At 52.9% G+C, this 27,942-nt stretch overlaps 11 protein-coding genes across 11 annotated transcripts; 8 read left to right on the top strand and 3 right to left on the bottom strand.

Annotated features, from left to right (window-relative positions):
- Nucleotides 1-49: 49 nt before the first annotated feature.
- Nucleotides 50-2,953, top strand: BJX68DRAFT_275322 (MDR family MFS transporter; the record flags this gene model as incomplete). Its single annotated transcript, XM_071047826.1, has 9 exons — nucleotides 50-358; nucleotides 405-481; nucleotides 530-581; nucleotides 631-805; nucleotides 851-874; nucleotides 924-995; nucleotides 1,053-1,556; nucleotides 1,614-1,774; nucleotides 1,841-2,953. 9 exons carry the CDS (start codon nucleotides 50-52, stop codon nucleotides 2,264-2,266), a joined length of 1,800 nt encoding a protein of 599 aa, XP_070899774.1. The 3' UTR covers nucleotides 2,267-2,953.
- A 113-nt stretch (nucleotides 2,954-3,066) lies between these two features.
- On the top strand, nucleotides 3,067-3,522 carry BJX68DRAFT_266239 (uncharacterized protein; the record flags this gene model as incomplete). The annotated part of the gene is made up of 4 exons (XM_071045447.1): nucleotides 3,067-3,081; nucleotides 3,134-3,204; nucleotides 3,283-3,369; nucleotides 3,426-3,522. The coding sequence occupies 4 exons, from the start codon at nucleotides 3,067-3,069 to the stop codon at nucleotides 3,520-3,522; spliced, it is 270 nt and encodes an 89-aa protein (XP_070899773.1).
- An 850-nt stretch (nucleotides 3,523-4,372) lies between these two features.
- On the top strand, nucleotides 4,373-5,755 carry BJX68DRAFT_254905 (uncharacterized protein; the record flags this gene model as incomplete). The annotated part of the gene is made up of 1 exon (XM_071042949.1): nucleotides 4,373-5,755. One exon carries the CDS (start codon nucleotides 4,373-4,375, stop codon nucleotides 5,753-5,755), a length of 1,383 nt encoding a protein of 460 aa, XP_070899772.1.
- A 776-nt stretch (nucleotides 5,756-6,531) lies between these two features.
- On the top strand, nucleotides 6,532-7,436 carry BJX68DRAFT_266237 (class I SAM-dependent methyltransferase; the record flags this gene model as incomplete). Its single annotated transcript, XM_071045446.1, has 3 exons — nucleotides 6,532-6,569; nucleotides 6,634-6,805; nucleotides 6,894-7,436. 3 exons carry the CDS (start codon nucleotides 6,532-6,534, stop codon nucleotides 7,434-7,436), a joined length of 753 nt encoding a protein of 250 aa, XP_070899771.1.
- Nucleotides 7,437-9,511: 2,075 nt separating this feature from the next.
- On the top strand, nucleotides 9,512-10,270 carry BJX68DRAFT_266236 (uncharacterized protein; the record flags this gene model as incomplete). The annotated part of the gene is made up of 3 exons (XM_071045445.1): nucleotides 9,512-9,640; nucleotides 9,703-9,830; nucleotides 9,889-10,270. The coding sequence occupies 3 exons, from the start codon at nucleotides 9,512-9,514 to the stop codon at nucleotides 10,268-10,270; spliced, it is 639 nt and encodes a 212-aa protein (XP_070899770.1).
- An 841-nt stretch (nucleotides 10,271-11,111) lies between these two features.
- On the bottom strand, nucleotides 11,112-13,280 carry BJX68DRAFT_275319 (uncharacterized protein; the record flags this gene model as incomplete). The annotated part of the gene is made up of 2 exons (XM_071047825.1): nucleotides 11,112-11,211; nucleotides 12,466-13,280. The coding sequence occupies 2 exons, from the start codon at nucleotides 13,278-13,280 to the stop codon at nucleotides 11,112-11,114; spliced, it is 915 nt and encodes a 304-aa protein (XP_070899769.1).
- Nucleotides 13,281-14,071: 791 nt separating this feature from the next.
- Nucleotides 14,072-16,276, bottom strand: BJX68DRAFT_254902 (NAD-binding of NADP-dependent 3-hydroxyisobutyrate dehydrogenase-domain-containing protein; the record flags this gene model as incomplete). The annotated part of the gene is made up of 5 exons (XM_071042948.1): nucleotides 14,072-14,130; nucleotides 14,431-14,625; nucleotides 15,070-15,412; nucleotides 15,471-15,955; nucleotides 16,009-16,276. The coding sequence occupies 5 exons, from the start codon at nucleotides 16,274-16,276 to the stop codon at nucleotides 14,072-14,074; spliced, it is 1,350 nt and encodes a 449-aa protein (XP_070899768.1).
- Nucleotides 16,277-16,300: 24 nt separating this feature from the next.
- Nucleotides 16,301-19,174, top strand: BJX68DRAFT_70594 (Zn(II)2Cys6 transcription factor). Its single transcript, XM_071049642.1, has 4 exons — nucleotides 16,301-16,646; nucleotides 16,706-16,865; nucleotides 16,922-17,338; nucleotides 17,391-19,174. Exons 1-4 carry the CDS (start codon nucleotides 16,502-16,504, stop codon nucleotides 18,934-18,936), a joined length of 2,268 nt encoding a protein of 755 aa, XP_070899767.1. The 5' UTR covers nucleotides 16,301-16,501; the 3' UTR covers nucleotides 18,937-19,174.
- A 238-nt stretch (nucleotides 19,175-19,412) lies between these two features.
- BJX68DRAFT_266231 (major facilitator superfamily domain-containing protein) lies at nucleotides 19,413-21,079 on the top strand (the record flags this gene model as incomplete). The annotated part of the gene is made up of 4 exons (XM_071045444.1): nucleotides 19,413-19,556; nucleotides 19,608-19,752; nucleotides 19,812-19,960; nucleotides 20,015-21,079. The coding sequence occupies 4 exons, from the start codon at nucleotides 19,413-19,415 to the stop codon at nucleotides 21,077-21,079; spliced, it is 1,503 nt and encodes a 500-aa protein (XP_070899766.1).
- Nucleotides 21,080-21,672: 593 nt separating this feature from the next.
- Nucleotides 21,673-23,068, bottom strand: BJX68DRAFT_266230 (epoxide hydrolase; the record flags this gene model as incomplete). Its single annotated transcript, XM_071045443.1, has 4 exons — nucleotides 21,673-21,767; nucleotides 21,838-22,174; nucleotides 22,267-22,880; nucleotides 22,939-23,068. 4 exons carry the CDS (start codon nucleotides 23,066-23,068, stop codon nucleotides 21,673-21,675), a joined length of 1,176 nt encoding a protein of 391 aa, XP_070899765.1.
- A 455-nt stretch (nucleotides 23,069-23,523) lies between these two features.
- On the top strand, nucleotides 23,524-24,767 carry BJX68DRAFT_275307 (SDR family oxidoreductase; the record flags this gene model as incomplete). Its single annotated transcript, XM_071047824.1, has 5 exons — nucleotides 23,524-23,742; nucleotides 23,798-23,884; nucleotides 23,934-24,475; nucleotides 24,561-24,655; nucleotides 24,715-24,767. The coding sequence occupies exons 1-5, from the start codon at nucleotides 23,710-23,712 to the stop codon at nucleotides 24,765-24,767; spliced, it is 810 nt and encodes a 269-aa protein (XP_070899764.1). The 5' UTR covers nucleotides 23,524-23,709.
- Nucleotides 24,768-27,942: the final 3,175 nt, after the last annotated feature.

Genomic DNA, 27,942 nt, shown 5'->3' with positions numbered 1-27,942 from the left:
GCATGACAGTCGTATTCTATTTCCAGAGGTTACCGAGTTTCACACAGTCATGGACGCCAAACATTCAATAGAAGAGAGTTCCCGACAACCGCGCACAAGCTCATCAAACAAAGCCGATATTCCGCCGAGCAGCTCGTCCTCTTCATCTTCTTCATCATCGCTGGTAAAACAGCAGACCAACCGGGTAGATTCCGGGCCGCAGCAAATGTCAGACGAACCATCGAAATCTGCCGAAGTAGCCGAGAGCGACACCCCGGCGCCAGAGGAGTGGATTAGCGGCATCCCGCTTTTTATGGTGGTATCCGGGGTGACGCTTGTGGTCTTTTTGATGTTACTAGATACCTCGATCGTGGCGACGGTACGACTCCCCGCTGGCTTCGATACTCCGAGGCTAATCACCCCAGGCTGTCCCAAAAATCACCAACCACTTCCACTCGTTGCAAGATGTGGCTTGGTATGGCAGTGCATACACACTTGCTAGGTATGTCACTGCAATTAGGCTAATGAGCTTTGTGCTGATTCGTCTTAGCTGCGCGCTTCAACCATTGACTGGAAAGTTCTACACGCATTTCAAATCGAAGGTTCGCCATTCTTCCCTCCAAGCACGGGATATATAGCTAAAAGCATAAGGTGGTCTTCCTGAGCTTCTTTCTGCTCTTCGAGGTTGGATCTTTGATTAGTGGTGTTGCCAATTCGTCCAAGATGTTGATCATCGGTCGAGCCATCTCTGGCATGGGCACATCAGGGATGGTTAACGGGGCGCTGACGATTATTGCTGGCTCCGTCCCAATGCACAAACGACCAGGTATGCCTCTATACTCACAACAAATGATATATGCTAACTTCCTAGCTCTTATTGGAATCATGATGGGCCGTGAGTATCTAGTTTTGCGCCTACAATTCAACCTACTAATAGCCTTCAGTTGCACAGCTCGGTCTCGTCCTCGGTCCTTTAATCGGCGGTGTTCTGACGGATAAAGCAAGCTGGAGGTGGTGTATGTATCGCACAGTAATGGACCTGGGAACATGAACTAACGCTTGATGCGACCTAGGCTTCTATATCAATCTACCAATTGGCGGACTTGTCGCCGTCCTCCTACTGTTCACTCGAGTTCCCGAACAACGCAAGAAAGGCCGCGCCGTCGATGTCCTCCCTACCTTCTTCAAATCCTTTGACTTGATCGGCTTCGTCCTCTTCGCCCCGGCAGCTATAATGATCCTTCTTGCACTCGAGTATGGTGGCAATGATTACCCCTGGAGCGACTCACGGGTGATTGGACTTTTCGTCGGTGGAGGCGCTACAGCCATCGTCTTTCTGGCATGGGAATACCGTACTGGCAAAGACGCCATGATTCCCTTTCACCTGATCACACAACGCGTCGCATACTTCAGCTACCTGAATATGTGCGTGCTCTTTGGCCTGACCATGGTCATCGCTTACTATATACCCATCTATTTCCAAGCTGTCAAGGGCGATTCTGCTTTGACTAGCGGAGTGAACATGTTGCCCAACATTCTCGCCCAACTTGTCACGGCCGTTGCGTCTGGACTTCTTAGTATGTTCCCCTATGTTGACGCTGCATTACTCTACTCTTACTGATTACATCGCGCAGTTGGGAAATTGGGATTCTACATCCCCTGGGCCATTGGTGGCGCTATCTTCTGCGCGGTCGGCACCGGACTCCTTTCCATGCTCTCCCCTACAACCGTAACCGCCGCGTGGGCAGGGTACCAAATCATCCTGGGACTTGGCCGCGGTACGGCGACACAAGCTGTGCGCCTCTCCCCCCCCACTCCGGCCCTACCCTTAAGATTTGCGATGTAACTAACCGTCAACCAGCCCATGCTTGCCGTCCAGAGCAACATCAGCCCCGACGACGTCTCCACAGCAATGGCCATCCTCACATTCAGCCAAACCTTCGGCGGATCGATTTTCCTCGCCATTGCCAACGTCATTTTTACCGCCGGCCTACGTGACCAGATCCCGCAGTACGCCCCGAATGTGAACCCCGAAAACGTTATTGCGAAGGGTGCAACGGGGTTCCGTGATGTTATTGCAGCGGAGGATCTTGCAGGGGTGTTGAGGGGATATGCCAAGGCCGTGGACTGGACGCTGTATCTTGCTGCGGCGCTTTGTGTCGTGCAGTTTGCGTCGAGTTGGGGGTTGGGGTGGAAGGATGTTAGGAAGAAGGAAGTTGCCGAGGAGAGCGTGAAGGAGAATGGGGGTGAAAAGGACGTTGAAAAGGGGGTGAAGGCTGAAGCCTAAAGGTCTGCAAGTATATGCATTTGATGGAAGCCGATAAGCGAAGGAATTGTATATATAGTAAGCGACTCTACACTCATAATTACCTATAGATTATAGACTCCTAATCTCCTTTATTCCGAGTGATTTTCTATCTATGCACGCGTTTTGCGAAACGGACGGCATGAACATCATGCAGCAAGTGGCTCTAGGAGAAAAGGCAGCCTTGGAGGTAGTTTATACGGACCTGGGAAAGAAGCTGAGGCAAGACATTCTCTAGTGTCCTGCAATGGTATGTCGAGGCTTTCTTTCTCTGGAGCCCTTGGTGCGGCGGTCAAGATCGAATTCGTGTTCAACAGCTCAAGTATTACTGTTGCGTTGGTCATCTTGCCCCTCGAGCTCTGGGCGATGCTGGATCCTACCGACGAGGCCTTTATGTTTGTCGCGCACCTTCCCCAGTGATACGAAGCTTGCGACGAAGAATCTTGTACCAAACTTGGCCCGGTCGCTGAGCTCTTCAAAGGTAGGGAGGGAGATGTTCTACGTTACGACATATTCCGCGAAGACAGGATGCTACTGCCCATTAGTTTTTTCTGCAAAGGGCAATAAGATATGATCTTATAAGGCGTTGTCGAGCGCATCAATGTTAATTGGATCTTGGTTATAGAAGTGTTCTAGAAGCTTAATCGACTAGAGTAGCCGTCATATCGGTATACTTCATATTGACTCACGGATGACGTGTAGACTAAGTTATAATATCCAAACCTCCCCACCTTCTATTACAATTTCTACAGTTGATCACTACCTCATCTCACAAAAACAAAATGACCATAGACTTGGTGTGATCTGCGGTATCTGTTGCTGCCTCTACGATGCACTAACAAGTCCCAGACATTCGATATCCGCTACGACGATGAGTTTGCTCATGAAAAATACGGCGACGGGAAGGAGTTGTCTGAAACGTACGACACCCAGCATCCATCCATCCATCCATCCATCCATCGCCATCCGATCATCGAGAGCTAACTAACCAGAAACAGCGTCCGCCAGATATACCGCAACAGGGACCTCATCATTCCAGACGAATTCCGCAGCACCAGGAGCAGGCCACCTGTCAACCTCATGCAGTACGTATCGCGCGCTTGGACGAGGGTATCTGGATGTTGAAAGCTAATGAAGGTAGAGTGATTGCCCCGGATGGAACTGACGTCGACGAGTTGAGGAGGGTGGAAATCCCTCAGGGCCTGAGTATCGAGATATGGGACCTTGATGATGAGTAAACCAGTGTTTTTAACTATCGCCACTTGGTCTTGGCGGGGATTTGTCTGCTGGGAAAGGTTCTCGGCTTGCAGAGGTATCATCTTGTAAGATTACTACCACGGTTGTGGAAAACTCGACTACGTACGAATTTCTCGCTCATCGTGCTGTTGGATCTTGTATATGGCATGGGATCTTGAATTGTATCCTGTTCGGTCTGCCCCGCGTACAGTGGCGGATAAGCTTGCTGTATCACATGATCTATACAATGATCTGCACAATGATAATAAAAACAGCTTCTACCCGTGAGCCCGTACGTACAATTGCTGTTGGATACAGTACAAGGGTCCCCACCACTGCTCGACTTGCTCTCTCTGATTGGCAAAACATTCCTCTCCAAGGTTTGCGCGCAGCGAGCCTTGTACGATGTACTGCATCAAGCAGGGATCGCCAGGGGAGCTGCTCCACCGTTCGCACTATCGGATAATCGGAGTTTAGGAAGAATCGGAAGATCGAGGAAAAGCTTCAACAGACAAGCCTCATATTCGCCGCGAGTCTAAAAAAAAATCTACAGATGATAGCGACCTGCAGGGGATGACCGCATCGGCTGCGACGCTGAAGCCCTCATGGCCTCGCTTGAATCCACCATGACTGCGACTGGGATTCTCACCCCGAGGCCCACCTTAAGATGACAGTGGAGCAGCTGAATGAGCCATTCCAAGATTCCGGCACCGACAGTGGAATCGACAAGCGCGCGAAAATTCATCCTAGCCCCAGGATCGCCATCATCATGCACATAAGTAAGTGGGTGCTCCCCGTGCTATGCGCGGCTCGCTCGCCCACAACACGCCCTCGCTCATCTCCATCCCAACCATGAGGCTCGCCAGCTTCCTCCCTTTGGCCACAGCGGCCGCGGCCATCCCCACAGCCGACCTGCCCGTCGTAACTCGCGACGTCGCCATCCTCGGTGGAGGCGCAACAGGCACCTACGCGGCAGTGCAGCTCCGCGAGCAGGGCAAATCCGTCGCCCTCGTCGAGAAAAAAGCATACCTGGGCGGGCACGCTGAAACCCTCTACCTGCCCGATGGGGACTACGTCAACTACGGCGTCGAGGGCTACTTCAACAACGAGCTCACAAAGTCCTTCTTCGCCCAGCTCGACGTCGACCACGAGCTCCTCCTCCCGGGCTCCCTCCTCACCAAGCATGTCGATTTCTCCACGGGTAAGTCCGCTCTCCCCGCCGCGGGAATCCTGGGTACCCTTGCGGGCGCGACACTCTACCGCGCAGCAATCGAGCAATTCGATTACCTGGCCACGGGCGCATACAACCTCCCCGACGAAGTCCCCGAGGTCCTACTGCGCCCCTTCCGCGAATTCGTCGACGCCCATGCGCTCTGGGGCGCGCTAGAGGTGATCTTCACCTTTGCCGAGAATGTCGGCGACCTCCTCGAGCGACCGCTGCTGTATGTGATTATGAACTTTGGTATTCCGCAGATCGACGCCCTCTTGCAGGGCGGATACATCAAGCCCAAGAACGGGACGGGGGAACTCTTCGCCAAGGCGGCGAATTATATCGATCCGCTGAATATCTTCTACTCGTCGTCGGTGATTCAGGCGAGACGGAATGAGTCGGGCGTTGAACTTATCGTGCAGAATTCGGAAACGGGGGAGAAGACGCGAATCCGCGCGAAGAAGCTACTTATCGCGCACCCGCCTACGCTGCCCAGTCTGCAGTCGCAGGGGTTCGACCTCGATCAGGAGGAGACATCTCTCTTCTCGAAATGGTCGCATGTAAGCTACTACGCCGCAGCCGTGACCAAAACGGGCATCCCCGACGGCCTCAACATCGCAAATATCGATCCCGCAAACCACCCCGGCAAACTTCCCCTGCCCCCCTTCCTCTGGCAACTCGAGTACTCCGGTGTCCCGGGCTACTTTATGACGAAGATCGTCGGGCCAGCAGAGAACTTTACCGCAGAAGACGCGAAAGATCTCATCGTGTCGAATATCCGCGCAATGGGCGAGGCCGGGACGTTTGACACAACACCAGACGAGATGGAGATTGCGGCATTTGCATCGCATTCGCCGGAGACGCTTACGGTTGATGTGGAGGAGATCCGTAACGGGTTTTATAAGCGGTTGTATGGGCTTCAGGGACGGAGGAGCACGTTTTATACCGGGTATACGTTCTGTACGGATTATTCGACGCCCTTGTGGAATTATACGGCGAGTGTTTTGGATATGATGCGTTTATAGAGGAGTCTGGGCTTTATTCTGCTTTGCTGGGTAGTGGGAGATGGATGTAAATATGGGAATGGTCCTCTATGTTGTGGGAACTTTTGTATATAGATCTAGATCCAGTGGCATGGTCCCCCGTTTTAATGATAGATATGCTGCTATCCAAACCAAGCAACGGTAGTAGTACTGACTGGGGTCAAACGATGGGCGTCCATGGCAGCAGCTAGACCTCGAAACTTCCAATCGTCTCCAAATAGTGCATTAAAAGGCCAAGCAGCAGCTTTTGGGGGTATCATCTTGAGATTCAGCAACCGAGACACATGGCCATTGTTGTAGACGATATACGGGATGATGATCTAGGCCCAAACAGGGACACTTTCATGACAGCCCAGATATGTCTCTGTAGAATGGGCAGCCCTCTGACCAGCCTTGAGCTTAATCCGGGCCAGCTTATTGCTTCCCGCTGGGTAGGGAAGGTGCATTCCTACCTAAGTAGGTTGATCACGACTGTCATTGCAAAGCGACTTGGTAGACTGGTCCAGCCCTATACTACTAGTGCAATGCAATATTATCTATAGCCTTCGCTATTGGCTACTCTGGAGCACAGCTGCACACACCCGGCAAAACTCTCCGAAGTCTCCGAGGGCCCAGGGTACCCACCCCCGCCAAATCGATCTATATCAACGCCCCGAGTCCACGGTACATGTTCCCAAACAACATTCAGTACACAGCATCAAACAGCACATATCACAATTTATCATCACTGTAGTACAGTCCAAGTCCAAAACCACAAAATGACCGACCTAACAGAACATAACCGCCAACACTTCGAGTAAGTACATGCGTACCTAACACCTATCGTACTCAATCGCAGAGGTTCCTCACACGGAAGACAGCAAAGTCGCAACAACCCACCAAACCGACTTTGGCGAGCTCATCGACGCCGCGATTCGCGAGTTCAAGGCCCGTCGGGGCTGGATCACCCCTGCGCTCAACGACCCTCCTGCCTCAGAGGCCAAGGAACTTCGACTGCTGGATTATGCGTGTGGGGCTGGGACGGTCTCAAAGGTAAAGTAATTATAGTCGTTCCTATCCTAGTTTTTCTTCTCAAGGTTGCAATGGCACGGGTGGAATAATCAACTCACTATACCTATAGGCCCTAGCCCCCTACGCAACCCAGACAATCGGCCTCGACCTCTCATCGGGGATGGTAGCCGAGTACAACAAGGCCGCCTTGGAGATGGGATTTGGTATCGAGAGGATGCATGCGTACCAGTATAATCTCCTCGGTACCGATACAGAATCAGAGTCGGCGACTACTTCCCTTCTCCCGGAAAACACACTCGCTCCATTCGACGTCATCGTCATTGGGATGGCGCTACACCACGTCTCGGAACCGAGTGTTCTCCTCGCGCGCTTCAAGGAGTTGCTTAAGCCTGGTGGTGTTTGCGTCGTTATGGATATGGTTCCGACGGATGATGCGCCGGATATCGAAGGTGTGTTGGAGCCGAACCAGTTGGAGGTTGCCAAAACGATTGGGAAGCGGGGGTTTAGTCAGCAGGAAATGAGGGAGTTGTACGAGGGCGCTCAGATGGGCAAGGGATTTGAGTATGTGGTTATAGAGGCGAAGTTCCGGTTTACCATGTTTGGACATCAATTCGAGGTGACGGGGTTTATGGCGAGGGGTGAGGTGGGATGAGCGCCTCTGTGTCTGAATTCTGATGCTGCAGGAATGCTAAACTGCAATTGTTCTGCTCGACCTATCAACTATCAAAGCGAGAAGTAGGAGTAAATCTGTAAGGATAATTAAGCCTCGGACTCGACTCCTCTCCGTGCGCATCCACAATCAAGCCTCACAAGAGAAAAAGGAACCCCAGCCAGCTTTCGATGGATTCCGGTGGCGGAGAAGAGGAAATTTCCACAAAGGACTGGATTCATGGCCACTGTTTCTTTCAGGCTAACTCAACGATAATGGAAAGTGCGAGTGGTGTCAGACCGGTTGGGCACGACGTGGACGCAGCGCCGGCCAGGGGCACCATTGGCAAGCTCTGACAGCTCTGTGTAGAAGGTGACCTCTCTATTAGAAATAGACTGAAAGAAATCTCCCGAGGGCGACAGATAGCAAGCAAGTAGGCAAACTTGATGTGCATCGCACCAGGTGCAGGTTGTCCCCAGCCTACAAGTACCTTACTCACATTGTTTTGGACGTTGTCCACTGACGATACTTACGCAGACTTGACGCTGGCTGGGACTGGAGCAGCCATTCTAGACACTGCATGTAGCCCAGCCCCTTGTGGCGAGTCCATCGCTGCCTTGCCTGAGTATAGAAGAGGTGGCCTCGAGTTCTGTAAGTGTGTCTGTACAGAGTCAGTCCAATGCTTTTCTCTGAGTGAGCCTTCTTACCTTCCTAGAAAAGATACTGACCTTGGGTTGATGCTGATTCTTTTGAGCCCACACGGAGGGGAAGCCTTGGGAACTCGCACAAAAGTTGCCAGTTGACCTCCGAATCCTTCCTCGGCTGTTTACAGTAATTAGGGGGGTCGGTCCTGTCCGCCGCAAAAGCATCAAGAATTCGTCTAAGAGCACTTATCTAGTAGTAGGTCCAAAGCGCAAGTCCACCTGGGGCAGGGCGGCGCCTTGCGAGGCTATCTGGCGGTAATTGACCAAGCAAAGAAAGGGGTGCGCTTGCCCTAACTCAGCGTCGAGAAAACCGGTGGGCGGGACGCCTAACCATTTCCCAAGGCACGCGAAGTATGCTCCATGTCTCTTGGCAATACCAGTTTGAAGACGATGTATATTAACTGTGCTTAGCTTCAGGCGAGTTGCGACTAAAGATAGACTCTCTCCAGTCTCCACGATCAGGCGCAACGGCCGTTAGCCCAAGTGTGGAGGCACGGCACTCCAAGCATTGAGGAGATACCTCTCGAGTCCCGAATCGGTAGAGAGACCAAGTTGGAGTACTCATCGTGAAGACTTGGCTAGCGTGGATCAAGTGGTCCTGTTGATTTGAGTAAGATTCTTATTTCCTCAGCAATTTACAGACCCAACAAGCCCAACCTTGGATGACAAGAAGGTCTGTCCGAACACGAAAAGCGCTCGCAGGGACATAATCTTCATGGCTATGGCCGGATAATCTCGTGGAATCTCGCGTTAAGCTAGCGACTCATGCATGTTCTGCTGCAGAATTGTCTTGCCAAGGGGCCGCCCCCAAACTTCAGTTAAGGCTAATCGCTAGTGAGATCCTGGCCTCGACTCCATTGAGGCTGAGGTTGAGAGATTAGGACTGTGCAAGCGTTGATTTTGCCTGTTCTTTCTGCACGTCCTGCGTTTCCTAACATCACTCAAGAGACTAGTCTAATCTAGGGGGAGATTGACAGTATCTGCCCGACCCTCCCAACGGCCCCGTTTCAAGATGTTAGAGTGAAGAACCGTTGAGAAGGCAGGAATATGAAATCTCATTTTCGGCCCCATTCGCAGTACTCTCCGTGTTGGTAGGCACAGTTCATCACCCTCGCATGGTGGGAGCCATGACTCGGTATCTCGTGGACAAGGTCGAATTCATCCACGGCCCTTTCTTGGCAGGAATCCAATATCCAGGAACAGGGCTGAGCAAGAGAGGTACAATTGCTACAATCTATTTTCAGTGCAGCATCTTCTGGTTAACATATAAAAGGTGCACTATCACTCATCGATCCCATCGCCAACCACATCAGAATCGTCCACCTTCCAACTCCTCAACCCTAATTCCAAACTCATCTCAACCATCTCGCCACAATGCACTCCAAGGCCATCCTCTTCAGCCTCGGCCTCATGGCCACCGTCGCAACCGCCGACGAGATCGTCACGATGTTCGTCGCCGACGGCGCCAGCACGCAACCTCTGGTCGGCCAAGTCCTCGGCGGCGTACGTATTCCTTGATCGCATCGCGTTTACTCTTACCTATCGACTTCGCTAACTCTCGTTAGCACTTGGACACCACCTCTTACAGCATTACCTGTGCAGACACCGTCACAAGCTGTGATCTTGATGCAGGCGGCGCCACCCTCGTCCAGGGCCCGTCTACCCACGAAATAAGAGCCTCGATGGATAACGAGTATGTCTTCTCACTTGGAGGAAGTCGCCCCTTGCACCCGCTAACAATGGCATCACAGACCATACACCCTCGCCTGTGAGGTCGGCACCGCAATCGCAACCTGCTCCATCAAGATCGGCGACGAGGACTGGTCCGACGCTTATACCGAGACCGGAAGCGAGTACCCCGTCACCATCACCTCTGGATCCGGTGTCCCCATCTCGATCCCTGGTCCCGCGACTTCGACCTCGATGACAACCTCGGCGTCTTCTCCTACCGAGACCGACTCGGACTCCGACTCGACCACGCCTACCCCAACTCCCAGCTCCGACGATGCCGAGGATTCCGAGGAAGCGGAGGAGACTGATAGTGACAATGCGGCTATGGCCCAAGTGACGGGTATGGCTTGGGCTGCTGGGGCTGTCGCGATGGGGATGGCTGCTGCTGTTGCAATTGCTTAGAGAATACGTATTTGGCGTTGATTGTGGTCGTGTTATAGAAGTATCGGTGTACAATACTGGAAGAAGAAAACGGTTGCTACAGTATACATGTGTTTCATATCGTAAAATAGTATGTATAGATTGAAAGTGCTACCTTGAGAGGGCTTAACAGGCCACACCATACCTACTAGGAGGTGCTATTGCGCCAACTGGCGACGCAGACGAAGTAGTCAGATCTATTTATGGCGTCAAGACTAGCCTCAACAGTAAAGACCACTGAATGAGCATCAAACTGCATCCATTTTTGCTGAGGTTGTTTCGTTTAATGTATCGCTGGAACCAACGTTCAACCCGAAAACAATGCTCATCTACTGGTAGTATGCGGCGGCTTTCGGTAACTGTACAGCAAGAATTCTTTCTTCTACTTCCAGGTTCTTTTCTGCGGGAGCTTCACCTCCGTGAATTACGTTGGAATGGGCTGCGATTCCGTCTCATTCCTTTCGTATTTCTGGAAAATCTCGGCAGATGAAGGCGCTCCCTGGTTAAAGGGTCCTAGCCTAAAACGAAGCAGATAATTAACCGAGTACGAGTGTAACTGCGGGGTGAGCATGCAGCTTCTTGTAGACAGCTTGCCCTAAACCTGCAACTAAGCTGTCTTTACTCAGGATCGACAGTAAATGGCAGTTCTATTCGCCCGGGTTAATGGAAAGGCTCGGCCTGAATTAAGCCGAAGCTTGTCTCCATCCCCAGCATTTTTCCCGCAATCAGCTCGCGCCGGCAGAATGCGGGGGTGGGGGAGGGACATTCTCGGTGTATTATATATTGACAGTGGGCCTCTGAAGGCATTTTGATTATTTATAGGTCAAACCATCGTGAAAGCAAGATGAGACTCTTGGCAATTGCAGCTTCGTTGTTCACCATGGCGGCTGCCAGTCGTCCATGTCGTGGTATCACGTTCGTCCCTGCCTTTATCCCTTGTTTATAGCACGATCTGACTGACACGTTTACAGCCTTGACGAATCCAAACTGGCCTTCTACCCCGCCCCCGAAAACAACGGCCTGGGCGTCGCCGTCCTCGTCCTCCCCGGCGGCGGCTACTCACATGTCTCCCTCGAGCGCGAAGGCTCCAACTCGACCACCTACCTCAACGCCCGCGGCTACGACGCCTGGGTGCTAAACTACTCCGTCGCCGAATCATCCCCGACACCACTGTACCCGGTCCCGCAAAACGAGGCCCTCTGCGCAGTCCACCACATCCGCACCCAGACGCAGGTCCCAGTTGAGAAACTCGGCATCTGGGGGTACTCGGCCGGCGGACATCTCGCGGCGGTTACGCTGACGAACCCAGAGGCTGCTCTGGACTTTGGCATCCTCGCGTACCCCGTGATTTCCATGGACAGCGCGATAACGCACGAGGGGTCGCGGACGAACCTCCTCGGCGAGAACCCGTCGCGCAAACTCGTCAAAGAAATGTCCGCAGAGAACCGCGTTACATCCTCGACGCCGCCGACTTTTGTGTTTCACTCTGCAAACGATGCTACGGTGCCCGTGGAGAATTCGTTGCGGTTCATCGGTGCCATGACGGAGAAGTCGAGGCCGTATCAGGCGCTGATTATCCCAGACGCCCCGCATGGAATCGGGTTGGCGTTTAACGACCCGCAGCGGAATTGGGAGGGGGAGTTGGATCGGTTCCTGACGTATTCTATCTGAGTCTGGGATGCAGTTGGGTGCTTTACTGCGTGCTATTGAAGGATTAGAACGATTCCGGTCAATGGATGTATGGGGGGGGCGCCTTTTCCCTGTTCGGGGTTCCGAAAGTATGAAGATCCTCAACGCGAGTTGCTTGGATTACTGTCGCTTATTTTATACTATTACGACCCCTAGCCCATCTGGTTGAATAGTAAACCGCACTTTTTGGTTCACTAAGCCCAAGAGCCATTGGTTTTGATGTTCTGATTTGGAATGGATCTACACCAGTCAGACACTCAGGGAAGGTAGAGAAGAAATACCTTAGGGACATGATGTGACAGTGAAGATTCTATAACCGCATAGTATACTACTCTATACTCAGCAATAGATTGATAAATCAGTCTAACATCTACAAAGAATAACGCTGTCAAACCCCCTCCGCAACCTGCACTTCTCCCCTTCTACAGCTTGAATCCGTACTCTCAACAGCAGGCCACGACGGCATCGTCTCCGTCTCCGTCATCGACGTCGTCGTAGGCGCCGAGGCTCCCCCGACATCAGCCACAGACTGAATACCATCACCGTTCGACACAATCTGCACGAGCTTCCCCAAGATCGCATACTCCAGCCGCACCTTGATGCTATACGCCACGGGCTTGAACAGCACCTGCACCTCATAGAGCGATGCAAACTGGAGGACGACGATTACGAGGTCCAGGAACAGGATTATCACGTTTATCGCAAGGAGCTGGAGCAGGATGACCTTGTGTGCGCGGCGCGGGCGGAGGCGGAGGAGTCGACTCGTTTCGAAAATGTATAGACCCGACAAAAGCAGTTCCTGCAGGCAAAAGACGACGAGCTGGATGCGTTCGATAACATAGTATCCGTTTTCGAAGGCGGAGCGAGTGGTTGTGGAGACGGAGCCGTACATAAGGACAATTGTTGTGGTATGCATCGTGACCGCATTGAAGATGATGAGGTATAGGATCGCGCGGAGGAGTCGCGGATTCTGCAGGACGAGATGCAGACGCGACCAGAGGACGACCGAGTGGCCCGTTATCATGCAGCACCAGCCGATAATGATGACCGTGACGGCGAGATAGGGCGAGACTTTGGTGAAGAAGAACAGGAGGTAGCCGATTGTATTGACGATGAGACTGCACGAGGTGACGAGCAGGCTCCAGAAGTAGACGCCGCCATAGCGCTTGAAGGTGGCGAGGGTAAGGACAATCAGCTCGATGGAGTAGCAGAGGGTGACGCTGGCAAAGGCTGTAAAGACATAGGTTTCGGGCCTGGTGATGATGAGGTTGATATACTCGCTGGGGGTCCCGTCGGACGCCATTGGATTGTGCGAGGCATGGTTTGAGGGTGCCTGGGGTGCGAGTCGCGATTTATCTCTGTGGATGTCGAGAGGCGATGGTGGTTCTGGAAGGGCGTTGCTTGGGGAAGCTTAAGAGCACGCGTCGAGGGCATGTTTCCATGGAATCGCAAAGTTTAAAACGCCCATGTTTCATCATGACGTCTGCGGGTATAGAACTCTGCTGAGATGAGGAGTGTTGCTCAGCGTCTGAGGCTCGCCGTCTCAGATAGATATATTATATATTTGTGCATTTGGCGATCATGGTGGCACGTTGAGAAAGCTGTACCATCAACAAAGCTATCAGCTCCGACGACAGCTGAAAGCTCAACCGAGATTGGATGTCAGACGACGATCCTAACAACCGTGGATACGCAGTCGAGAAGATCCATGGTTGACTTGGACACATGGAACCGACTTGATCTAAGTCACGTGATTCCGTGCACTGAGGCTTGCCAACCGACGCGACCCCCCCATCATCTTGCCATTGCACACGCGTCTGGCTCAACAGAACTCGCGCACTACGTCCGAGGTTCCGATAAAGATCCTTGCTCGGCCCATGCAGCGACCACCGCGGGATATACAACTCTTTGGATTCTTTTGACGACCAAAACCTGCTGCAGCATCAAAGCTCGCCTTCTCTCTGTCGCGCGCCCGCGCCTCCACCTCAATCCGCTCTTCTACGTTTTGGGTGAACGACATTGGCTTTCGATCTCTTCACTATAGATCAAGATGGCATTCATCGACTTTCTTTCAACACTTTCTCCTTCACCTCCTTAATTAGCTCTTGCGATGACGGGTACACAACCTGCCTTGATTGCAACCCATGTTAGACCTACAATATTGTGCAGGACAGTCGAGATGTGGAAAATATGGCTGAATTCTATGCGTGCTTTGGGTATGAGGAGGGCAATCCTAAAGTAACTGGTGCTCTTCCTGACACAGATCTAGGCGAATCTGTACACTTCACACCAACCACACTACACCAGCAGCGAAGTGCCTTTCCCAGGCCTAGTCATCGCCGAGAGGATTACATTATGTGCAGCCGACGTTAGCGGAGCCCAGAACATCAAGCCCTTCGCTTCGTCTAGGACTAGACCTAGATCTCTTGCAAAGGTCGGCAAGGGGAAATCACGATCGTGAGTACCGTTCAGCAGCTTCGGGACACGAGACTCAAACACCCAACTCCACCCCGCTGCATTGCGGAGCAACTCGAATATTTGGGACGCGTCGAGGCCGAGGTGGGTTGCAAATGCCATCGCTTCCGCTGCGGCTACCAAATGGATGCTGGCTAAAAGTTGGTCGAGGAGTTTGACGGTGGATGCGGAGCCTAGCCCGCCGCTTACTCGTCGGACATTATCAAAGCCACCGTTAGCCGCGAGGAGGATACCGCCGGCTCGTGATACGGCGGTGTCTGAGCCGGAGTATAGCATCTGTTCAACTGATTAGTTATCACAGGTATGGTTCAACGTAATTGCTGTTCATACCACTGAAATCCGGTTGCCTTCCGAAGAACCGCTATAGAATACTGGGGAGTCGAGTAGAGAAATGCTGGGGTATGCGCAGGCAAGTCGATCTTCAATAGTCCTCAACTGTGAGGGAGATAACGTCGAGCTCAACAGAACCACCGCATTAGGAGCAAGCGCTGCCGCGGTTTTGGGCGGCCCAACGAGAATATCTAATGCATGGTCCATGTCCCTGGCCCGCAGAACTAGGATGTCGGCGGCCTGTGCAGCAGCGGTGGGCGTTTTGTGGGTGCGAACCCCACTGTTACTCGCAACGAGTTTTTGAATCTCCTTCTCATCGGCATCAAAGACATGGACTTCGAAGCTACTCTGCGCAACCGTAACTGCTAGATTGCGCCCCACCTCGTCAAGCCCAATGACGGCGACCTTGGGGGCTGCGCCACTCAAAGACTCCATCGCGGTTCGACCGAAGGACGCAGACTTGCTCTTCCCGATTGTTGACTCTCCTGGTCCCTGTAAAAACAGCCTTACCAGCCCAGCGTCATCTTCCTTGCCGAAACCCTGGGCGGAACCTGAAATGTACAGCTGCTCCGTCAAAGCCGCAATAGGCAAGGGAAATTGAGCAGCCCGACCAGTTGATACTACAATACCCTAGTTGAGATGTTAACAAACTAATCTCCGAATAGTCACCGTGCAATGCTATGCATACCATGTCTTTGACGAAAATGTTCAAAGCAGACAAGGGTGTCCAGTCCTCTTCGAGCATATGCGGTACACGGTTTGACCAGGCCCAGGAACTTCCCGATGTGCACTGAATGATTTCGAACACTTCTCTGGTATCGAGACCTGCCTTGGTGGCAAGGGCCATCGCTTCCGACGCTGCCGCAATGTGCGTACCAACTAGTAACTGATTGATCATTTTCACTTTACTGGCAGCCCCAAGGCCGCCGGAAATGATGTAAAGCCTCTCCGACATGTCATGGAGCAAGGCCGTAGCACGGGCGAGTGCATCGGATGATCCTGCGGCGAAGATAGTCAGAGTGCCATTGGCTGCGCGAAGGGTGCCGCCGGACACAGGCGCATCGACAACGGCGACGTCAGGGCGTCCAATATTGGCGATCCGCGCGGGAAGTGTGTCGTAGTAGGTTGGTGGGACTGTCGAGCAGAGCACAACTGTAGCATCCTTTGGTAATTCTCGATAGGGTCAGCGCCGTGAGGGTATAATGTGGAGGACACGATATGCGTACCTTTGATTGCCAAGTTGTCGAAGAGGATTGAATCGAGCTGCTGGGCAGTAGCTGCCATGCAGATGAGGAACTGACTGGTCTGCGCAACATCGCGAGGCGACCCTCCAGCACGCCCACCCGACGCGACAAATTTGTCGAGACTGGGCTGCCAAATATCGAACCCCGTGACCGTATACTGGGGTCTGCGCTGGAGGTCGCTGGCCATTCCAAGGCCCATGGCCCCGAGGCCAATGAATCCAATGTGCGTGGGGCTCTCGAAACTACCCATTATTGTGGCGGAGGGACTGGTGTATACCGTCTGTATGTCGCATCACTGGATTGGGCAACGGGCTTAAATCCAAAGTGCTGTGGTTCTGGATCCCCGGAAAATCGGGAAAACGCCGAGAAGGCCTGAGCCGATGGCGCAGGGTCAAAAGCGGGACTCGCACTGCGCATCCGTCCTTTCGCCGATTTTCCACCACCAGCGACGCATTAACAGCCACCGATTACACTGATGGCTACAGCTGCTGACGGCACCACACTTGCCTCTCCGTCGCAGACGGCGACCGGTAGTTTGGTGGATACTACTGACTTGGCCCCTGCCAGGCACCCGGGGCCCATTCGAACGAGGCCGGGGCAAGGAAGAAAATCCAAGGCTTGTGAGTAGAACGTGATCTAGAAAAATGGTATGCATTAAACATTGTTCTGACATTTCCAGGCCATGAATGCAAGAAGCTAAAGATACGATGTGAGCTCCCTTCGGGCAGCCGCAAGTGTCGCTACTGCCAGCGACGGGATCTAGACTGCGTCGTAAACCACACAGTCACCACGCAGGTGCATGATGGCGAGTTGAGGAGCAGCTTGGCGTCTAGCGAGGAGTGAGTTATGAAATCCTACTGATACTGTGAGGGGTCGTTGACCGGTTCAATCGTAGGTCTCAGAAGATTGATGCCATGCGACAAGAAATCCAGGCCATGAAGGCATCCCTCGATGCTCTTCTAGCCCGCTGCCCTTTGCAGCAAAGGCAGGTGTCAGCGCTACAGGCCTTGGGTCAACACCAGGAAGCGGATGCCCTGGCGAAGAGTGTGGCTTTACCCTCCGCCAATGACGACAACACACAGATGGCCATGACCAGAGAGAACTCTCTTGAGCCTACAATGAACAGCGACGGAAACGAACCAGTCACTCTGGAGGAGCCGATGGGAAGTCTCTACGAGGTGACGCGCCTACGAAACATTCGCAGCAACAAGGCCAAGACCGCCAGGCCGTCGCCGGGCACCAACGGTGAACTCAAGGACTTTATCTCAAGAGGAGTTATTGCAGAGGCGGAGGCAGAGGAGCTCTATCGTGTGTAAGTCATGCTCATTTGTAATCAACTGAATATTCAAACTGATGCTTCGCAGCTTCCACAACACCCTCAACCACTATCTCTGGGTCGGGCTGGAGCAGATCCATTCGTCATTCAACTCTGTCCGTCAGTCATCGGAGCTCCTCGCAGCTACGATATTGACCGTCACGGCCCTCCACATTCCAACATCAGCTGCCACGTTCGACGCTTGCTACAAGGAGTTTCTGGCACTTATTTCGTCCTCCATGTTTTCGCGCTACCACTCAATTGACGATGTAAGGGGCCTGTGTATAGCTGCCTTCTGGCTGTCGGAGGTTTCGTGGAAGCTGTCAGGCCACGCCATTCGGATTGCTACGGAGCTCAACCTTCACCAATCCTTTTCGCGCGCCTTGCAAGGTGACAGAGAGCATTTCCTCAGAGCTAGACTGTGGTACATGCTGTACGTGTGCGACCACCACTTCAGCATCGCCTATGGCAGGCCGCCCATGGTTTCGGAGAGCATTCAGATCCGCGAGCATGAGCTCTTTCTGGCCAGTCCCCTTTCCGACATCCTAGATGCACGCATATTGAGCCAGGTCAATCTAATGCAAATACTTACGCGTGTTTATGATCGTTTTTCGGAGCGACGTCTACCGGACCTTATGTACGTCCGGTCTGGAGGCAACGTGGGTTCATCGGGTGCAGACTTTGGTCACGGCGCCCAAGGTAGAAATGGGGACTCAAACGCGGCAATGCTTTCGGAAGCCGACTTGGAAGAGCTTCGTTCGTATAATCTTGAGATCGACCAGTGGCGCATGCGATGGTACCCACGACAGCCACCGAATCCTTTCATCGGCAGTTTCCCGCATCGAGGGATCGTTTTATACACTTACTTTGCAAAGCTCCAGATCAACTCACTCTCCGTGCGTGGTATCTCCGTCCTATCAGGCCGACTATCAGCAGACCGCAAGGAGATTGCCAACATGGCTGTGTCGTCCGCGGTCAATATTCTCACCATGTTGGTGGATGAAGAAGATATGCGCCGATCGCTAGTAGGGACACCTTTATACGTACACACAATAATTGCCGTGGCAAGCGCATTCCTGTTGAAAGTGGCGACCAAGTGGAATCGCCTGATGGCACTCAACATCGAGTATGCGTTCGTCTCACGGCTTATAGAAAAAATGGTCGACCTTTTGAAGAACGCCGTCACCTCGGAACGCCACCTGCTCAAGCACATTGCCCGCGGGTTGGAAGAAATGCTGAATCGTCTAAAGTCTAGGAGCGATGCGGAGCTGTTGGCTAGCCAAGCTCGCCCCGTTGACCCTCTTTCTGGATGGCAGCGCGGTTCGTCCACTACCCAAGCTACACCAAGACTGCAAGACGTACCGGAGTCGCGTCCGCTTAGCCTGGAGGCTCTGCCGCCTAACTCCCACGTTGGTGGGATGCAAGAGATGGGAACAATGCCGTATCTGTACCCATTCCATGTAGAAGGGCAAGAGAATGTACCTCTTGTTGGCGAAGAGTCGGCGCTCATGAACGACGCTTTGCTGTGGCAAGCTTTCGACACCGACCCAACAAATGATGTATATAACCTGCTTTCGACGCAGTTTCACCCTTAGCAAAGATTATGAACCAGAGGCAGGTGCCGCACAACCCTAGTTTCTCCCGAGGTTCCTGGTTTCGCACGCCCCACACGGGAAATCGGGCCTCAGCCGATTCTCCGGTCGCTAATCGCCACGCAAATTTGCCCGGCACAACGCCGGTGTCATGTTTGTCCATGTGCTTGAGCCCCGGGGACACCCAGCTACTATTCGCTTTCTCCAACCCCAGCCATGAGACAAGGCCGTCCGGGGCAGCGGGGAAACCGGGGACTTTGTGGCTTGCCTGACCGGGGAAGTCGTTGGAGCACCCGGCACCCGTGCTCGTTACTCGAGCCTTTATAAACTGTGAGCGGTCGCGCCTCTATTATCCCTTTCGGAGAGCTTCACAATACGCAAGGAAGTGAATGGTATACTATTGAGAATTCGACTTTCACATCTACATCTACTTGACCAACCACCGTGGACGCAATTGGTCGCCCTGAAAGTCAGACAGCATGGGTTCGGCTGAGCAGGCTGGGCTACAGGCCCCTGAAGAGGTTGCCTACGCCTCTGTAGTGAATTCTTGGACCCCAGAGGAGCGTGCCGAGAGGGAACGCAAGTTTGTGCGCAAGATTGATGTCCGGTTGCTTCCTATCTTGGTGAGGACACATCGGTACCCACACATCCAGAGAAATGCTAATAGCGGGTAGATGGTGATGTATGTCATGAACTATATCGACCGCAATGCGCTTCCGCAGGCTCGTGTACAGGGGCTGGAGAAGGACCTCAACCTGGCGGGCTATGAATACAACATCGTTCTCAGTCTTACGTTCATCGGTTACATTCTGATGCAAGGTACGTCGACGGTACTTGGTGAATCCTTCGGCTGCATTTTATGGTCTGACACGGTGCAGTGCCCAGTAATTTGCTGCTGTCTTTGGCTCGCCCGAGCATATATCTCTCCTGCTGCATGGTAGCCTGGGGCATCGCTAGTGGAGCTACAGGGGCGGTGCATAACTTTTCTGGTCTCGCGGCCTGTCGATTCATCCTCGGTGTCACAGAGGTGAGAGTTGACCAGTTCATCACGGCAGCATTCGTTTTCTAATCATCACAATAGGCCCCTTTTTTCGCCGGCTGCGCATTCCTCTTCAGTGGATGGTACACGCGCAAGGAGCTCGGTCTACGTCTGGCTATATTCTACTGCGCCGCCATGCTCGCCGGCGCTTTCGGCGGTCTCTTTGCAGCTGGAATTGAGGCCGCTTTCAAGAACCACTCACTCCCCTCATGGCGATGGCTCTTTATAATTGAAGGTGCCGCCACTGTTCTCTTCGCCGTCCTTACCGGCTTCATCATCCCAGATTGGCCCGCCACGACGAAGTGGCTTTCTCCCGAAGAACGCGCCATCGGCATCATCCGCCTCATTGAAGACGCCGGCGACGAAGAAGAGTCCACGCCCACTTGGGATGCATGCAAACTCGCGGTGAAAAATCCCCACATCTGGCTCTGCATCCTCGGTCAAGTCTGTCTGCAAGCCGTCGCCTCGCTCACCAACTTCCTCCCAACCCTCGTGCAGACCTTTGGCTTCGGGACCATTGAAACCCTCCTTCTCACCGCACCACCCTACGTCCTGACCGCCGCCGTCTGCCTGCTCAACTCCTGGCTCTCGGACCGCACCTCCGCCCGCTCCCCCTCGATACTCATCCCCTCCGCAGTAGCCTGCACAGGAATAATCATCACCGTCGCAACGACAAACACTGCAGCACGGTACCTCGCCATCTTCCTCATGCTCCCGGGGACATATGGGTGCATGATGATCTCCAATGCGTGGATGGCGAACATCGCGGCGCGACCGCAAAAGATGCGCGCGATCGGGCTCGCGATGAACAACTCGATTGGAAACTCGGCACTCGTCTGGACGCCGTATCTCTATCCCGAGAGCCAGGGGCCCAGGTATGTTACGGCGTGGGCGGTGAATCTGTCGCTTATGGTTGTTTGTATAGCTTCGACTATTCTATTGAGGGTTCTACTGGCGAAGGAGAATCGGGCGATGATGGCTGTAGAGAATGAAGAGGTTCATGGTGACTCGGTTGATGATTGCGATGAGGATGCAAAGGGTATGGATCGGATGTATAGCGTTGCGAGGGCGAGAGATGGTGGGTTAATGGCGCGGTACCAGATCTGAGGCGGAGGGAACAGTACCCCAATAAAGAACAAGACGATCATGTATCTGTCTTTTGACTGGACCACTGAATGAGCAAGGTGCGAGCAAGTGAGTCCTCTGTCAATGCGGGAAAGACCGACTGGTCCCCCGCTCTTCCCTCGTATACCACCTGCCCAGGTGGCAGACCATGAAGGCAGAGAAGGTGCGACCCTGGTCTAGGTCGAGGATGCCCCTTCCTAAAATAGATTCCAAGTCTCTGCGTGTCGGTTGCGCAGTGCGGATACTGAGCCAATTTAGTTATGCGTCATGGTAGGATATGTCTGTAAGACGCGCCTCGGCTGTGAATCCAATCCATACATAAACAATCTTCATCTCTTGAATTCTATGCAGCATTTGGATCCTCACTAAGCAATCCACGGTTAATATAGTCATGATATATGATGCCTGGAATAGAGTGGAGGTCACTATACAGTGAACTGCTACGGGGATAGGGCCCAGCGCTTTGTAGATATTTAGTCAAGGGGAGATCGTGGATAACATGTGATATATGGCTTCTACAGAGGACCTACTAAACTGTCAGTGTAAAGATACGCACTGACGCTACCTAGACGGCTCTAATTATCCCATTGCTGCCCCGCAAGCGCTCGAATGTCCTCCATCAACCCCGTCGGATGCTCTAGCGCAGCAAAGTGCCCGCCGTCGTTGCGTTCTTGATGACAGACAATCAATCAGTATTACATTTATTTTCCAACACGATGGGGAACACCGCACAAACATACCATTATAAAACACCAAATTCCCCGTCCTCTTAACCGCCCGCTTCGACGACGGCTCCGTGTCCCAAAAGAACGAGGTATACCCAAAGGGCACCTGGATGCGGTTCTCCGGACGCATCGCGTACTGTGCAAACTCGTGGTGCCGCACGTTCTCGTAGTACGTCAGCATCGAGGGCATGATGCAACCCGTGAAGTAGTATAGAGACGCTGTGGTGAGGATTGCTTTGGTCCAAAAGGGGCTTTTTTGCGTGTTTGGATCTGCGGCCTCGTTGTACTTTTCGCCAACCCACATGAGGATTCCGAGGGGGTTGTCGTGCAGGGCTAGGCCGATTGTGTGGGGCTAAAACATCATCAGTGTGTTGGAATACGAAGTGAGGTGTTGACATGGAGGGTGATGATATCCACAGTATATGGTGTATAGTTTAGACATACCCTCGTGCGCATACAAACGGCATACCCGATATGATTCTCCACCCAGTCATCGACCCTCGCCGCAACAGCCTTCTCACGCTCTGTATACTCGACCCCTTCGGGCAGCGGACTCGGCGCGAAGTTCAAATGAACCAGCTTACATGACTCCGTATACTGGGCGCCCAGCTCCCTACCCACAAACTGGCCCCAGTCGCCGCACTGCACCATATACGTCTCGTACCCGAGCCTCCACATGAGCACGTCAAAGATCCTCGCAGTATCCTTGAGCGTCCACCCCGCGCGTGGCGGCCACGACGACCAGCAGAAGCCCGGCATGCTGGGGACGACGACGTCGAAGACGAGATCGTCATGAGGGGAGTCGGGCTGGGAGAGCGGTCGCCAGACCTGGCTAAATTCCCAGAAGGAGCCGGGCCAGCCGTGGATCATGAGCAGTGGAATGGCTGGTTTAGAATCGGATTCGTTCCCTTGCGCTTTGGCGTGCAGGAAGTGGACGGTGATGTCTTCAATCTCGGTCGTGTAGTGCGGGAAGGCATTGATTTCCTCTTGCACGGCGTACCAGTCAAAGTCATTTTTCCAGGCCTCGTATAAACCGGATGCCCATTCGTATGTGGGACCTGGTGTAGTGCAATTTTAGCTTTGGAGATGTGAGAGGGGTGAATGAGAGGTACGAACCGTAATTGGTCCCTGCGTCCGGGACGATGCTGCGTCCTGGAAGGCGCGTGTCGTTGAGTTTTCCCTTGAGGCGGTCGACCTCGGCCTTGGGTATGTCAACTTGGAAGGGTTTGATGAGCGGTTTGGCCATGATGAGAATGAGGAGAATGATGAGTTGGCTGACTGAAAAAGCATGCAACGACTATTTATGTATGATATCAGGAATAATTGATCTCACCCGTTAGAGTATTCACAGGCTCGGCCTTCCGTTTGGATCAACTCGATAGCCAAGTTAAGAGTGTCACGCAGATGTCCCTCTTGCTCGTTCCTCCACGAGGCAAGGAATCGCCTTGGAAAGGTAATCACCGAGTAATCAGCTACGTCACGGCTTCCAACGACTGTTGCGCCCCAAACAGGTCCTGCGACAGGCTGCTGGTGAGTGGTTAACTCGATGGAGCTGTGTTGTTCAATCACGGAGCTTCGGCCGATTTCCCGGCGGTGCAGGTCCAGAAACTCTGGCTTAGCCACCCTCGGACCCTTTCTTTTTCTCCAAAGTGACATATTAGTTTTTGATAAGCCTTTTGAACAAGGTAACTGCAAGCGTCTGGCACTGTAAGTCTTGGTCGTCAAGGGGAAATACCTCTGGAAGTAATGGGGCGCTGGTTGGTGACGTCGAGAGTCAACAATTACTAATCCAACTATAGAGACAAGATCAATCTTCATTGTTTGTCGACCTGTTACCACATTTCTGTCAACTACAACCCGTAGTCAGTGATAGATATTCTCAGATTCATGATGACCCTTGCTGGAAAGACTGCGCTCCTGGTAGACTGATGGACACGCCTTACTCCCTCAAGACCAAGCTAATACACATCTCCAGACTGGAGCCTCGATGGGCATCGGGGAAGCGATCGCGACCTCGCTCGCAGAACAAGGCTGCAATCTCATCCTCATCTCACGCTCAGAGGTTCGTTCTCTACCCGTGAGATCGGACCCTGATTAACGCATTCGCCCAGGACAAACTCGCAACCCTAGCCAAAAAGCTGTCAGGCCAAACCTCGTCTATCAAAATCACCTGGCGAGCAGTCGACATCGGCGACCAACCCGCCGTAGACGCAGCCATCGCCTCCACAATTGACGAACTCGGCCCCATCGACATCCTCATCAACAATGCCGGCCTCGCCCTGGGCGCCCCAGCCCGCTTCCCGGACCTCAGTATCCCCGACATAACGACCATGGTAAACACGAACATCAACGGGCTCATGTACGTCACCTACACGGTGCTCAACCGCTCCATGCTGCCCCGCGGATCCGGCACGGGCACGATCTTGAACATCACCTCGATAACGGGGCTCGAGGTGCCCCCCTTCCCGGGCGAGGCCGTGTACCACGCCAACAAGGCCTTCCAGGAAGCATTCACGAATGCGCTGCGCAACGAGCTGAGCGGTACGGATATCCGTGTCCTGGCGCTGCGGCCCGGCTGTGTTGCGACCAACTTCCACTCCCTGCGTGTTGGGCACGATAAGGAGAAATATGACAAGTTCTTTGAGGGGTTTGAGTGCGTTCTCTCCCTCCTCCCCTCCCCAAATTTTAGCTTTCTTGTCATAGTGCTGTGCTTTGTCGACTGACGCGGTTGCAATTAGGCCTCTTGTCTCCGAGGATATTGCTCGAGCAGCCATTTACATGCTAAGCCAGCCCCTCAACGTCTCTGTGAAAGCGATGGATGTGGTTCCGTCGGGTGAGTGTCCCGCCCTGGCTATCGTTTATGCTTTGGTAACTAACCTAGTATGCCTATAGCCCAACGATCGATCACGGTATTTGACCGCAACTGGAGCGAGCGTAACCGTTAGGTCTTAAGATTGAACAGTAGCTAGGCTAGTAATAGACTAGAGAAATATGAAATACCAGGTTATACACACTTGAGAAACGATCTTACTGGGGCAAATCTAAGTGTAGAAGATCTCTGAAATGGCAGCAACTACAAACTGGAACTACTTCTCAGGATCTGATATTCTGCGTATCTATCCCACCTTGAGGTCAATTCCCACCCACAACGCACAGAAATTTCCCCCATTGCTACTGCACGTCACTGTGGAAACTTGAAAAGGGCGGCGAAACCCCGACCCACAGTGTGGTGTGGATGGGAAAAAGCGCGAGCCGGCCGGACGATGGCCACCCTGGGGTTTAGGAGGCATCTTACCCCTTCAACGTTTCGTTGGACCTGCGGATCTTCTCTGATCTACTGCGATCATTTTTCAACAGGAGTAGGTTGAAGCAAGCTTCGGGGCTGTGGTTACCCTGTTCCATATCGCGGTGCCTCTTCTTGCTTGGGTGGCCGTCTGGCTGCAGAGAATTGTACGCAGTAGGTGCGGTGGGGTTATTGGGTGTCTCCTACGTAGCTTCAAATCGAGTAAAGGGCGATCATAGAACGGGCTGACGATTGTACTGCCGTGGATCTATCTTTCATCTTCATTGCTCATCACCTAATCACGAAGCTCTATAATGTATCCTTTCCCACTCAACTACTCTGTCTTAGGCTCTGCTTGCACTGTCTTTTCGGGCTATTGCCGGTACTGAGCAACCACCTACGGCAACTTGAGCCCCGGATGGATCAGTCAGGAAATCGCACCCAGCACTTCCACTGTAAGCAAGGGTTTCACTTGCCATTTAGAAGGTTTATCCTGACTCGTATGCGCGCCACCCCCACACTCCGCAATCCGAACCCCGAATCTCCGCATCTTTATTGGTCGTTGGGGACCCCAGAGCCTATAGGTTCAGGGTGGTACCTAGGCATGTCGAATATGGAAATCCGAGCCTCTGGCCGACAGTGGCAAAGGCAGCGACGACTGTCTGTCCAGACTGCCCTCGCCATGAGTCCTGCCCATACTGTCATGTAAGTATCGTGTCGCTTCCCACAGTATAGAGTGCATTATCACCTGTATACCATATACAGCATTCACCATGTATTTTACTGGGTTGGCCCTCAAGCGGACCATCTTTCCCAATTGCTGCGTCGCCTTTGTACTCTTCAGATATGACCAGGCGTTCTAGCTGGGCGGGCATCCACTCCACAATTTCTTGAATCATTCAATTACCCATCGTCCGACCTCCTTGGTACTATTGTTACCATCTACGATATTGGATGCTTTATCGGTTCCTTGTCCATGCTGTCTATTGGTGACTGGCTCGGCCGACGACGAAGTATTGTTCTTAGGAGGGTATTGGTGAGTTACAGCCTGGTCGAATGGTGTGCTCAGTTTGGTAAGTCATGGTGTTGCTTACATATGCATCGGTGCTCCGCTCCCAGGCCTCTTCCCATACTGTGGCGCACATGATTGTTGGACGCATCGTGACTGGTGAGATCAGCCCTTCCACTTATTGGAAATGAGCTGATTCAGTTTAGGTATTATCTCACTACACACCTGGTCCAGCGCATGCATACCGAGCCGTGTTATCCACACATCCGCAGTATCTACCGACTCTCGCGTCATTTGAGGCAGAGCTGAAGTTTTCCTTTATCATCATAAATGATGGGTTCAAAAATCACAAGGAGAGCAGTAGTCCAGTTCAACGCATGGATTGTCCCTGCAGGAAGTCAGCCTGTATTTGGCGCCTTGTAGCGACAAGACTAGCCGAACTTATCATCGTCTCGCTTGTAAATGGCGAAATGATGATCTTGCACCACTCGATGATAGCAACCTGAGGGCCATGGGGCGTGTTCGATGTCACCCCGCTAGTGAACGATATCATATTTCTCCCTACCCTAATGCACCTAACCGAGTATTGAGTGGTTGTGGCTATCATGCAGTGAGTATGCAGGAACTTGGCTGATCTTGCTATGGAGGCCGTGCGTCCGTGACCGTTATCTGGGAGGAAGTGGACTGAAATGACTAAACTGGTACGGCACCTCATCTTTCCATCATCCTTATGGGGGAGTTATGAATTTCCGTAGTCCGGAACGCGTATGACGGGAGTCAATGGAGGTATTGCTGTTGCCCGGGTGGTGATAGTAGGCTTGGCCTTTTCCTAATAGAACGAGGTTGCTGAAGGGTCTGTTCCTTGGGCGACGGTAGGGGTCGACAGATGGGCTGGGCCGAAACTGTGGATGGCTGAGACCGATGTTCCGGTGCGCAGACGCAGTTCCTTCCGGGTCCCCGATCATGGATGGCTGGCTCAAACCAGAGACACTTTTTCTCATCGAGGCATGCAGTGCCGGGACACTGCGGAGTTTTCTGGTCCAGCGCTCACGCCGCTTACGGGGGTATGCATCACTTGCATCGATTTCGCTTATGACGCAATCAGGGTCTGGCTTGCTTGAAATCTGAGATCAGAGCTTCGGCACAGCTTCAGCTGTGAGTTTGCAAAAAAAAATCAAACCACTCTAGAGCCCAAGCAAATCTATAAGTCCGATTGTTGTCTGGAAGTCGGTGTAACCTAGGAAGCGATGGAGAGGAATCCGATGATTCAGAGATTCGGCCGGAAGGGGCGAGAACACTGAGCGACAGCCCTAAAAGTCAATGATGGGCGTTGCCAGGCGATAGTGTCGATTAGCAGCGAAAGCCCAGCCACTCAAGATCGATCGTGTGGCTGGCGATTTGGAGTCGCGGGCGGCGATCGCCCGATCGGCGGTCAACCAGCCCAGCTCCCAACATGCAAATTTTCAGTCGTACGACGTCCAGAGGAATGATCCAGCATTTGTTGATCAATAGCATCGTTGAGGTGAGGTACAAACACGAGGAAAAGAAATGTCAGATCTGCTCAGTGTTGACGCTGCAGAATCCGCACTGGCAGGAATTGGGCATCGAGTGCGATGACGCTGAGCTTGACGTAGCTTGGTTGCACAGCTTTCCCGCTTGATCTTAGCTCCAGGACTAGCTGCAACCATCCTTGCTCTGGTGATGGCTTGAATCTAAATTCTTCTTCTGCTGGTGGCCAAGAGAAGGCAGCCGTGGGGACACGATGCTCAAGTTCCAATAATGGCAAGAGGGAATGGCGCTTGTGGCTCGAGAGTCAAGGGGAAATGAC

The sequence above is a fragment of the Aspergillus pseudodeflectus genome (assembly GCF_044049435.1).
Source record: "Aspergillus pseudodeflectus strain CBS 756.74 chromosome Unknown BJX68scaffold_18, whole genome shotgun sequence".
NCBI lineage: Eukaryota > Fungi > Ascomycota > Eurotiomycetes > Eurotiales > Aspergillaceae > Aspergillus > Aspergillus pseudodeflectus.
This window is presented reverse-complemented; position numbering and strand designations above follow the sequence as displayed.